Here is a 13255-nt window from a genome sequence, read left to right as displayed (position 1 = left end):
TGCAGTTGCTATTAATAGGGAGAAGGTGCTTGAAAAACTGAAAACTCTGAAAGTAGGTAAGTCACCTGCGCCAGATATACTACACCCCAGGGTTCTGAAAGAGGTAGCTGAAGAGATTGTGGAGGCATTAGTCATGATTTCTCAAGAATCATTAGATTCTGGAATAGTTCCAGAGGACTGGGAAATTGCAAATGTCACTCCACTCTTCAAGAAGAAAGGGAGGCAAAAGAAATGAAATTATAGGCCAATTAGCTTGACCTCAGTGGGATTGGGAAGATGTTGGAGTTGATTCTTAAGGATGTGCTTTCATGGTACTTGCAGGCACATGATGAAATAGGCCAAAGCATGGTTTCCTTAAAGGAACATCTTACCTGACAAATCTGTTGTAACTCTTTGAGGAAATAATAAGCAGGATAGACGAAAGAGAATCCCATGATGTTGTGTACTTGGATTTTCAGAAGGTCTGACAAGCTGCTGCACAAGAGACTGCTTAAGAAAATAAAATCCCATGGTATTACAGAAAAGATACTAGCAGTTAAAAGATTGGCAACTGGTGATGAGTGGTGTTCCGCAGGGGTCAGCGTTGGGACCACTTCCTGTTTACATTGATTGTTAATGATATGGATGAAGGAAATAATGGCTTTGTGGCAAAGTTTGCGGATGTTATGAAGATAGGTAGAAGGGTAGGTAGAGTTGAGGAATCAGGGAGCCTGCAGTATTTGTACAGATTAGGAGAATGGTCTAAGAAGTGGCAAATGGAATAGTGTTGGGAAATGTATAGTTATGGACTTTGGTAGAAGGATTAAAAGAGTAATTTCTAAATAGGAAGAACATTCAAAAATCTGAGGTGCATAGAAACTCGGGAATTCTCATTCACGACACCAGACTAGAACATAAAAGCAAGGACGTAATTCTGTGGTTTTATGAGGCATTGGTGAGGCCTCACTTGGAGCATTGTGAACAGCTTTGGGCCCCTTATCTAAGAAAGGATGTGCTGACATGGGAGTGAGTTCAGAGGAGGTTCACAAGAATGATTCTGGGAATGAAAGGGTTATCATATGAGAAGCATTTGATGACTCAGGACTCAGGGTCTGTACTTGCTGAAATTTAGAATTATGACGGGGGATCTCATTGAAACCTATTGAATGTTGATAGACCTAGATAGAGTGGATCTGCAGAGAACCTTTCCTATCATGAGTGAATCTTGGACCACAGGGCACAGCCTCAGAATAGAGGGATGTTCATTTTGAATGTGATGAGGAGGAATTTCTTTAGTCGGAGGTGGTGATTCTATGGAATTTGTTGCCACAGACAGCTGTGGAGACCAGGTTATTGGGTGTATTTAACCATATAACCATATAACATATAACAATTACAGCACAGAAACAGGCCATCTTGGCCCTTCTAGTCCGTGCCGACACTTACACTCTCCTAGTCCCACTAGCCTGCACTCAGCCCAATATAACCATATAACTATTTAAGGCCACGGTTGATAGGTTCTTGATTAATCAGTGCGTGAAAGGTTAAGGGGAGACGGCAAGAGAATGGAATTGAAAGGGAAAATTGATCAGCCAGGATGAAATGGTGGAGCAGACTCAATAGGCTGAATGGCTTAATTCTGCTCCTATGTTTTATGGTCAACAAGCTCAATAAATTGTTTAGAAAGGCTGGCTCTGTTATAGGAGTCAAACAGGACACACTGGAAGCTGTTGTAGTACAAAAGAACTTATGGAAAATCCTGGCAAATCTGGACAATGTTTCTCACCCTCTGCATACCACCTTGGCTGAACAGAGGAGCATTTTTAGTGATAGACTAAGACAACTGTGCTGCTCCAAAGAGCACCATATGAGATCATTCTTACCCTTGGCCATTAGGCTTTATAATGAGTCAGCCTATAACTGGGGAAGTGATGAGCCCTTCCTGTTAGACTGCTTGTGGGTAACTTATTTTTTATTCTTTCCACTTCTCTTCTAATATTTATATCTGTGCACTTGCAATGCTACTGTGACACTGTAGCCTCCTTTGGGATCAATAAAGTATCTATCTATCTATCTAACTGGGTTAGGACCACAACAATACTTACAGAGAAATCCAATGACTTTATGGCACTCTTGGGATTTTCTTTTATAGCCTTCAATATCCCGTAGCATCCAGCACTCCGCATAGGATTCAGGGACATCTGTAAGCATTAATCATATGAGCTTAGAGTTGTAGAACTCTACAGCACAGAAACAGGCCCTTTAGCCCAACCTCTCCATGTTGACCAAGTTGCCTAACTGAGATAATTCCATTTCCCTGCATTTGGCCCATATTCCTTTAAGCCTTCTTTATCCATGTACGTGCCTAAATGTGCTTTAAACATCATAATTGTCTCCATCTCTACCACTTTCTCCAACAGCTTGAACCATACACTCAGTACTCTCTATTTGAAAAAGTTGCCCCCCGTTCTCTTTTCTCAGTAACCAAGTATATTCAAGGCAGGAATCAATAGATTTTTGGATTTTAAGGGTATTTGAGAATACATGATTGGTGTTGGAAACGTTTCTGTGGTAAAATTTCAACTGTGATCTAATTGAATGACAGAGTAAGTGTAAGTGGCTCTTATTTCTTGTGTTCTTATTTAAACGCACTCAGTGTTTTAGGTACAGCATCACCCTTTGACATCAGATTTCTGAATGATCCATGAACACTGCCTCACTATTTTCTCCCTTTTTGTAATACTTTATTTTTTATATTTATTTTTATATCTTACAGTAAAACTTTGATGTATTGCTCTGTACTGCAGCAAAGCAACAAATTTCACAATGTATTGTATGTCAGTGATAATTCCTTAATTATGATTATGCATCAATAATCAAATCCCACAACATGGCAAGAATATTTCTGCATTCAATGATAAAAGTTGTTTCATTACAGTAAAGCCCGAGACACTTTGAGTAAAAGGGCATTATATAAATCCAATACATAAATCATACATCTGTGTGTTTGTCACATAAAAGCAGTGAACCTCTAACAGCACATCCTAGAAATTTTCAAGAATAAAATTAAAGATATGGGACTATTTGTGGTAAAAAAACATTTGCAACATTTGTCCTGCAAGGGGTGGGATGCAGGAGAAACAAGACGACACAAAGGGAATTAACACAGCAGTTAATACTGCTTGCTCATAGCTTCATGAACTTGGTTATGATCCTGACCTCAGCGTTTACCTGTGAGGAGTTTGCAAATTTCTTTCAGGCATCTATTTCTTCTTGCATCAAAATATTGAATAGATGCAGATTGATTGGCTGCTATAAATTAGGTTAATAATACAAAGAAGTATCAAAGTGAATTTTTGGGCTTATGAGAGAGAATGGCTTGCAGAATGCAGGGAAGTAAAGAGAAAAGGAATGAAACTATTGAGATTGTTTTGTTGGAAGTTGGCATGGATACAAATGACTGAATCTTTATACATACAAGATAGGCTCAAAGAACTATTGTGTAGCATCCCATACAGCTTCATTACTTAGCCATCACTCAACTCCTTTCTGTTAAATACCATACAGGTTGCTTTAAAAAAATACATATACAATTCTCTCTCAGATAGAAGTCAAGTCACTTTTATTGTCATTTTAACCATAACTGCTGGTACAGCACATAGTAAAAATAAGACAATGTTTTTCAGGAAATTGGTGTTACATGACACTGAGCCCCCTGTGCTCAGTGTGATGGTGTTGGAGATGCTCCCGATCCGGACAGACTGAGGTCTCCCAGTCAGGAAGTCTAGGATCCAGTTGCAGAGGGAGGTGTTCAAGCCCAGTAGGCTCAGCTTTCCAATCAGTTTCTGAGGGATGATTGTATTGAATGCTGAACTGAAGTCTATGAACAGCATCCGAACGTATGTGTCTTTTTTGTCCAGGTGGGGGGTGGTGGCAATGGCGTCATCTGTTGAGTGGTTGGGACAGTATGCAAACTGCAGGGGGTCCAGTGAGGGGGGCAGCAGACATGGAATTTAGCCATGTGTTATTTGAGATGCAGGTTCTGTTTAAGTTGAAGCTTGTAAAGGGCTGAATATGTGACAATAATGAGAAAAATGTGAGGTGTAGTGCATGGATAGCAAAGATATTTCAGGGTATTGGACAGAAAAATGTTGACAATTATGTAATGTGTAACTTAGCTGTGATGCAGAAGCATTTCAATGACATTTCTACCTTAACAACTCTCTAACATTTTATTCCTTTTTCCTTCTTTGCAGACAAATCCTTGGCACAGACAGCTTGAGCAATGTCCTCCTGTTGCTTACCTATGTTTGAACAATTTCTTTGCTCCAACCTCACTGCTGCATCTGACAACCTCAATACCTTCTTCATCCACTTCCTATCAAAGACATTGTGGTATGAATTTGTAGCCAGAACCTCTTTTTAAGAAGCTGTCTTTAAAAAGTGACCTGTCCTCCAATTAAGACAGGTTCAAGCATAAATGCTTGCAAAGCTGACTGTGTGCATTCTTAACACAACAGATTATGCAGATGAATGATGAATGAGGGCTTGAAAGCTATCAAGTCAAGTCAACATGAGGAAATCTGCCGATGTTGGAAATTCAAACAACACCACACACAAAATGCTGGTGGGACACAGCAGGCCAGGCAGCATCTATAGGGAGAAGCGCTGTCGACGTTTCGGGCCAAGACATTGACAGCGCTTCTCCCTAAAGATGCTGCCTGGCTGCTGAAGTCAAGTCAAGTCACTTTTACTGTCATTTCGTCCATAACTGCTGGTACAGCACATAGTGAAAATAAGACAATGTTTTTCAGGACCATGGTGTTACATGACACAGTACAAAAAATTAGACTGAACTACATAAAAAGAAACAACACAGAGAAAGCTACACTAGACTACAGACCTACACAGGATCACATAAAGTGCACAAAAACATTGCAGGCATTACAATAAATAATAAACAGGACAATAGGGCAAGGTGTCAGTCCAGGCTTCGGGTATTGAGGAGTCTGATAACTTGGGGGAAGAAGCTGTTACATAGTCTGTTCGTGAGAGCCTGAATGCTTTGGAGCCTTTTCCCAGATGGCAGGAGGGAGAAGAGATTGTATGAGGGGTGCATGGGGTCCTTCATGATGCTGTTTCCTTTGCGGATGCAGTGTGTAATGTAAATGTTCATGATGGCGGGAAGAGAGACCCAATGATCTTCTCAGCTGACCTCACTATCCGCTGCAGGGTCTTGCGATCCGAGATGGTGCAATTTCTGAACCAGGAAGTGATGCAGCTGCTCAGGATGCTCTCAATACAACCCCTGTAGAAAGTGATGAGGATGGGGGGTGGGAGATGGATTTTCCTCAGCCTTCGCAAAAAGTAGAGACGCTGCTGGGCTTTCTTTGCTATGGAGCTGGTGTTGAGGGACCAGGTGAGATTCTCCGTCAGGTGAACACCAAGAAATTTGGTGCTCTTTACAATCTCTACCTAGGAGCCATCGATGTTCAGCAGGGAGTGGTCGCTCCGTGCTCTCCTGAAGTCAACAACCATCTCTTTTGTTCTGTTCACATTAAGAGACAGGTTGTTGGCTCTGCACCAGTCCACTGCATCTTCTCCCTGTAAGCTGACTCGTCATTCTTGCTGATGAGACCCAACACGGTCATGTCATCAGCGAACTTGATGATATGGTTCGAGCTGTGTGTTTCAGCACAGTCATGGGTCAGCAGAGTGAACAGCAGTGGACTGAGCACGCAACCCTGGGGAGCCCCCGTGCTCAGTGTGATGGTGTTGGAGATGCTGCTCCCGATCCGGACTGACTGAGGTCTCCCAGTCAGGAGGTCTAGGATTCAGTTGCAGAGGGAGGTGTTCAAGCCCAGTAGACTCAGCTTTCCAATCAGTTTTTGAGGGATGATTGTGTTGAATGCTGAACTGAAGTCTATGAACAACATCCGAACGTATGTGTCTTTTTTGTCCAGGTGGAGGGTGGTGGCAATGGCATCATCTGTTGAGCGGTTGGGATGGTATGCAAACTGCAGGGGGTCCAGTGAGGGGGGCAGCAGTATCTTGATATGCCTCATGATTAGCCTCTCGAAACACTTCATGATGATGGATGTAAGTGCAACGGGACGGTAGTCATTTAGGCAGGACACTGAAGACTCCTTCAGCACGGGGACGATGGTGGCGGCCTTGAAGCACGTTGGAACGGTGGCGCTGCTCAGAGATGTTGAAGATGTCAGTGAGAGCATTTGCTAGCTGGTCTGCACATCCTCTGAGCACTCTACCAGGGATGTTGTCTGGTCCAGCAGCCTTCCGTGGGTTGACCCTGCACAGGGTCTTCTCACGTCGGCCATGGTGAGACACAGCACCTGGTCATTTGTAGGAGGGGTGAACTTCCTCACCGCCACGTCATTTTCCGCCTCAAACTGGGCGTAGAAGTTATTCAGCGCATCTGGGAGGGAGGCATCACCTGCACAGTCAGGTGATGTTGTCCTGTAATTGATGATGTCCTGGATGCCCTTCCACAGCGTGTCGCTGCTGTCCTGGAAGTGGCTGTGGATTAGCTGGGCGTGTGCACGCTTTGCCCCTCTGATGGCTCGGGACAGTTTGGCCCTCGCTGTTGTTAGAGCTGCCTTGTCGCCTGCTCTGAAGGTGGAGTTGCAGGACCTCAGCAGCACACACACCTCTGCAGTCATCCATGGCTTCTGGTTAGCGCGTATAGTGATGGTCTTGGACAGAGTAACATCATCAATGCACTTGCTGATGTAGCTGGTCACTGATGCTGTGTACTCCTCTAAGTTGGTAGAGTTGCCATCGGTTGCAGCCTCCCTGAACATGTGCCAGTCAGTGTGCTCAAAGCAGTCTTGAAGAGCAGAGATGGCTCCTGCTGGCCAGGTTTTCACCTGCTTCTGAACTGGTCTGGAGCGCCTGATGAGCGATCTATATGCTGGGATTAGCATAACAGAGACATGGTCTGAGTATCCGAGGTGAGGGCGGGGCTCTGCATGGTGATGTTTGTGTAAACCAGGTCCAATGCGTTCTCCCCCCTCGTTGCAAAGTCCACATACTGATGGAATTTGGGGAGCACTGACTTAAGGTTCGCGTAGTTAAAATCACCAGCGACAATACGCAGACCATCAGGGTGTGCATTCGCTAATAGCCCCGTACAGTTCACAGAGCACCTCCTTAGCATTAGTGCTGGGGGGAATGTAGACACCGAATATAAGGACAGAGGTGAATTCCCGTGGCAAATAAAATGATCTGCATCTAACAGCCACAAACTCTACTAGCGATGAGCAGTGTCTGGAAACCAGCACAGAGTTCTTACACCATTCCGTGTTGATGTAAATACACACACCGCCACCGCAAGTCTTACCGCAAGAGAGCTGCATCCCTGTCCGCACGAAACAAGGCTAGCCTGACTAGCTGAATGGCAGCGTCTGAAATCCCATCAGTGAGCCATGTCTCTGTGAAGACAAACGCGGAGCAAACTCTGTACTCCCGCCGAGCATTACGTTGGAGTTGGATGTAGTCCATTTTATTGTCCAGGGAGCGGACATTGGAGAGCAGAATGGACGGGAGAGCTGGCCGGCTAGGGTTTGCTTTTAGCCTGGCATGGACCCCTGCCCATTTGTCTCGCTTCTGCTTCCTCGCACATCGCTTTCGACATCTCTGTCTCCGGCTACCAGCATCAGGCGAGTCCGAGGAATGTAGGCCCATTCCCTTCAGCAAGGCAAGGTCGCGTAATTCAGCCAGCAGATCTTTGTGAAGGTTTATTTTTGGGCGATCTCTGTATTGTAGTAGTATCTGGCAATGGTAGATAGCCACTCTGTTATCCATGTGCCCTAATCAAAAATTGTGTATCAAACTTAAAATAGAAAATTAAATTAAAGTAACACCAGGTCTGAAAGGCCGCTGCTGCCGCCTCTTTGTAACTTCTTCTAAAGTAAATTAAGCGACATAGGCTACAGCAGGGCTTTGCTTCCAGATGAGATCAATGCCTTCTATGCTCACATTTACTGTCAAAACATGGAGAAACCATCACAAACTCCCACAGCCCCTGATGATCCTGTGATTTCAGTCTCTGGGGCCAATATCTGAGTAACCTCCAGGAGGGTGAACCATTGAGAAACATCCAGCCCAGATGGGATACCAGGTCAAGTACTAAAGAACTATGTTGTTCAGTTGGCTGGAGTATTCACTGAGATCTTTAACCTCTCACTTCAGCAGTCTGAGCTACCCATGGCTTCAAGCAATCTTCAATTATACCGGTGCCTAAAAAGAATGTGGTAACCTGCCTGAATGACAGTAGCACTTATATTCACAGTGATGAAATGTTTTGAGAGGTTGATAATGAAACATATCAACTGCTGCCTGACAAGCAACTTGGATCCACTCCAGTTTGCCTACTGGTACAACAGGTTCATCACAGATGCCACCTCACTGGCTCTTCACTCAACCCTGGAACATCTGGACACCAAAGATGCATATATCAGGATGCTCTTTATCAATACAGCTTGGTATTCAACACTATCAGCCCCTCCAAACTAATCAATAAATTCAAGACCTTAGCTTCAGTACCTCCTTTGCAATTGGGTCCTCTAATCCTTGTGCAATTGGGTCCTCTATTTACATACCTTGCAGACCCCAGTCAGTTCAGATTGGCAACAACATCTCCTTCACAATCCCCATCAGCACAGCTGCATCACAAAGCTGAGTGCTTAGTCCTCTGCTCTACTCACTTTACACTGATGCATATGTGAGTAGGCACAGCTCCAATGCCATATTTATGTTTGCTGATGACACCACTGTCATAGGCTGAGTCAAAGGTGGTGTCAAATCAGCATATAGGAGGGAGATTGAAAGTCTGGCCGATTGGTGCCACAACAGCAACCTCTTACTCAGTGTCAGTAAGACCAAGGAACTGATTACTGACTTCAAGAGGAGAAAACCAAAGGTCCATGAGCCAGTCCTCATTGGGGGATCAGTGGTAGAGAGGGTCAGCAGCTTTAAATTTCTTGGTGTTTTAATTTCAGAGGATCTGTTCTGGGCCCAGCATGTAAGTGCAATTATGTAGAAAGCAAGACAGTGCCTTTACTTCCTTAGGAATTTGAGAAAATCCAGTATAACATCCAAAACTTTGACAAACTTTGATAGATATGTGGTGGACATTATACTGCCTGGTTGCATGACAGCCTGATATGGAAACCAATGCCCTTGAATGGGAAATACTACAAAAAGTAGTGGATAATGCCCAGTCCATCATGGGTAAATCCCTCCCCACCATTGAGCACATCTATGGGTATCATTATTATTTCTCTCTTTTTGTATTTGCTCTCTGGTTGAATGCCCAGTTGGAGTGGTCTTTCATTGATTCTACTATGATTATTTTTCTATTATGGATTTATTGAGTATGCCTGCTAGAAAATGAATCTCAGGGTTGTATATGGTGAAATATATGTACTTTGATAATGAATTTACTACGGACTTAGATGAAGCTAGAAATCCAGAGTAACACACAGAAAATGCTGGAGGAATTCAGCAGGCCAGATAGTACCTATGTCACTGAAAATCCAGAGTAACACACACAAAATGCTGGAAGAACTCAGCAGGTCAGACAGTATCTATATAGCTGTAAATCCAAAGTAACACACACAAAACACTGGAGGTATTCAGCAGATTAGGCAGTATTTACAGAGAGGAATAAACAGTCGACATTTCAGGCTGAGACCCTTCATCAGGTCTGAAAAGGGGAATGAAGTCAGAAATTTCGGCTTCAGATCCTGGTTTCTTCACTCTTCCTTTTCAGTCCTCATGAAGGGTCTTGACCCAAAATGTCAACTGTTTATTCCCTTCCACAGATGGTGTGATCATTTAGAACAGAGGTAAGGAGGAAATTTTTTAGCCAGAGTGTAGTAAATCCGTGGAATACTCTGCCATAGATTGCGATGGAGGCCAAGACCATGTGTATATTTAAGATGGAAGTTAATCGTTTTCTGATCAGTCAGGACATCAAAGGATATGGAAAGAAGGCAGGTGTATGGCGTTGAGTGGGATCTGGGATCAGCCATGACAGAATGGTGGTGTAGACTTGATGGGCTGAATGGCCTAATTCTGCTCCTATGTCTTATGGTCTTATGGACCTGCTGTGTCCCTCCAGCATTTTGTGTGTGTTGTGTTTTGTGTTGTATAGAAGGAAGTCTATTACCACTAGCTGTTCAATTCCCAGGAAAGGTTTCTTCAAACTATAATCAATTATTTGATGTAGTGATTGGGATAGCTGTACTATAAGGGAACATTTGATTAACATACCTGAGTATCATACTTACATTAAGCTCAATTAGAGTGATATTAACTTTTAATCCCAAAGATAACAACACAGCTCCTTCTGCAGAAATACGATTGTTACTATAAGACCAAAAACAAGATTAGAAATTTTAGATCAGTATCAAGGAGAGTTTAGAATGTTTTATTGGACAAACCTTTCCACTAAGACTTCACCAATATACATTCTTTATGTTATTTATGACTTACTCTCAAGAAGGTGTCTATGAAAGTAGGCCCATAAGACTGTAAGACATAGGAGCAGAATTAGGCCATTCAGCCCATCAAGTCTGCTCCAACATTCTATCATGGCTGATCCCAGATGCCAGTCAACCCCTTCTTATCTTTTGTGTTACAGTTTACCAGTTACATCAATGGATCACATTGTTATCTTTGAGTCCCAACATTATAATTTTAAACCCCCGTCTAGGATCGTATTGCTAAAGTACATACTCTTGAGAATTTAAAATGTTAACGATTACGTATAAATTGTTTATTTTAGTGGATTTTAAATGTTCCATTCATATTCTCCTAGTACCTGAGGTTAAATTCTCCCTCAACAAACATCAGTAAAAGCAGATTAACTGGTTATTTATCTTTGTCTACCTGCCTATCTAATTGTCATTGCTTTCTGAAGTAATTCATTGATTGATATGTGATAGGGTAAGGTGCAATATCATTGTAAAAAGGTACAGTGTATTTTCTTTTGCAGATTGTTTCCAGATTTGTTACTCTTATATGGATATAATAAACTAAAGAACCCAAAAAATCATATTTCATAGACATCTGCTGCATTCTGCAAACTGATTTAAATATATTTTTTCACTGAAGATGAAGATTTTATTTATTTAAAGATACAGCAAGGTATGGACTTTTCCAGACCTTTAGGTGGTGTCTGACAACCCTGATTTAACCCTAACCTAACAACGGGACAATTTGCAATAACCAATTAACCTGCTAACCGCTACATCTTTGAGCTGTGGGAGAAGACCAGACCACCCAGAGAAAACCCACACATTCCATGGGGAAGAAATACAGAGATTCTTTACAGAGGCTGATGGGATTGAATTCCAAACTCCAACACCCCGAGTTGTAATAGTGACACACTCACCGCTTCACTATGCACCCAATTTACATTTAGTTGAAGAAAAAGAAAGTACAACTACTATCAGTTATGGAGACAAAATCACCAGACTGCTGAAGAAAAACACTTGATTCATCACTGTCTTTCAGGGAAGTAAATTCTATCTGGTCTGATCTAAAGGTGACTCCAGACCACCAATATAAGTACCTCTGGAATGACCTGAAAAGTCACTCAGTTTAAGAGTTCAGTTTGGACAATCAATAAGGTCCACAGTCTGTGATCAGCTAATAAAAAATAACAAGAGCTTGTTGGTGTACAGAATTATTTATTCTCTTGCCAATAATTGGTTCTCAAGACATAAGATACCTCTCCTAGACGTGTCTATCCTAAGCATTCATGAGTTGGGTTCATGTTAATGGGCCTTACCTTCCTTGACAAGATCTAAAGAATGGAATTGATAAACTCCAAAAACTGGCCTTGAAGTCTACCCTGCAGTTTTCATTTTTTAAAAATTCTAATTCAGTTCTTGCACATTAGTAATTATTTGAGAAAACTATTTCAATAATGAATATGAATAATGTTCTTGAACTAAGCCACTATAATCAGTAAGAATCTAAACACTGTTATACCTGATATTCAGAAGCTCAAGCACATTGTTAACTTTAAGTGCTTCACCAAGAGCTTTGGCTCCCTCATTCCCAAATCCATTATAGGACAAATCCAGTACTCTCAGAAAAATATTATCCTGCAGGAGAGAAAATAGACCGCAATCAACTGCCATTCTAATGGACGCCCTTGTAAATCTTGAGTACATTAGTTTCTGGATCAGATTACAGTCTAAATAAAAAATAATAATCTGCTACAATGTAAAGATAGCTTTAACTCCGCCCTGGTTTTAAGCTATGCACCTAAACATTAATGATATAAAAGTAATACTGTCCTTAACCAAGGAATAAATAAAACATCTGGAAGTAAAATATATCGTAACTCATACAAACATGTTGGAGGAACTCTGCAGGTCGGGCAGCATCTGTTGAAATGAGCAGTCAACGTTTCGGGCTGAGACCCTTCGTCAGGACTGAAGAAGGAGGGGGCAGGGGCCCTATAAAGAGGTTGGGGGGAGGGGGGAAGGTGCCAGGTGAAAAACCAATCAGAGGAAAGAGGAAAGATTTGACCACAGCATCTGCAGTGTTCTTTGTGTTAAATATATCGTAAAAAATGAATTCCACATTTCACAATTCCTTACAACATAGATGGAGAAAAATTGGTCCATCAAGTCTCTGTTGGCTCACAGAGCAATCTTATTCTCCCATCAACTATTTTCTGTAGCTTATTCTCCTGATGTTGCCATCAATGGCTCCCAGATTCTGTAATATACCTATTCACCAAGTAAAACCAATTAATCAACCCACCTGTAGATCTTTGAGATATGACTGCAAAATGAGCTCCTGAGAGAAACTTATGCAGTCTGGGGAAGAATGTGCATACTCCACACAGATTGTAGCTAAAATCAGGACTAAAGCTGGGGCTCTAATGCTGTATGGAAGCAGCTCTACTGGCCATGCCACTGTGCCACCACTGCTCAGAGGGCATTTCAAAGGAGAAGATCTTGTTTGATGAATCCCTTGAAGATTTTTTGAAGAGATGGCAAAGAGAATACACAATGGTAATGTAATTGTTGTAATTTATGAAGGTTCTTACACAGCTTTGATAAAGTACCCTTCAATATTCTAATGAATAGTGTCAAAGAATGTGGAGTCAGGGATGCAGCAGAATAGATTGCAGTCTCCAAGACAAAATAGAGTGGGGTCATGTTTCCATGTAGGGATGGGCATAAATGGAGAGCATCAATATAAGATCATCAACAAGAAGTCCAATAAGAAG

At 42.2% G+C, this 13255-nt stretch overlaps 1 protein-coding gene across 5 annotated transcripts in view; it reads right to left on the bottom strand.

Moving 5' to 3' along the window:
• The window catches only part of lrrc74b (leucine rich repeat containing 74B), a 161672-nt gene that overhangs the window by 53446 nt on the left and 94971 nt on the right, over nt 1–13255 (bottom strand). For all 5 annotated transcript variants that reach the window (XM_073065953.1, XM_073065950.1, XM_073065951.1 and 2 more), the window contains 3 exons: nt 12001–12116; nt 10293–10371; nt 2085–2180 (listed from right to left, as the gene is read on the bottom strand). In XM_073065953.1, coding sequence (XP_072922054.1) covers nt 2085–2180; nt 10293–10371; nt 12001–12116 — 291 coding nt within the window. The remainder of the gene's footprint in view (nt 1–2084; nt 2181–10292; nt 10372–12000; nt 12117–13255) is intronic.

Source organism: Hemitrygon akajei, chromosome 14, assembly GCF_048418815.1.
Source record: "Hemitrygon akajei chromosome 14, sHemAka1.3, whole genome shotgun sequence".
Taxonomy (NCBI): domain Eukaryota; kingdom Metazoa; phylum Chordata; class Chondrichthyes; order Myliobatiformes; family Dasyatidae; genus Hemitrygon; species Hemitrygon akajei.
This window is presented reverse-complemented; position numbering and strand designations above follow the sequence as displayed.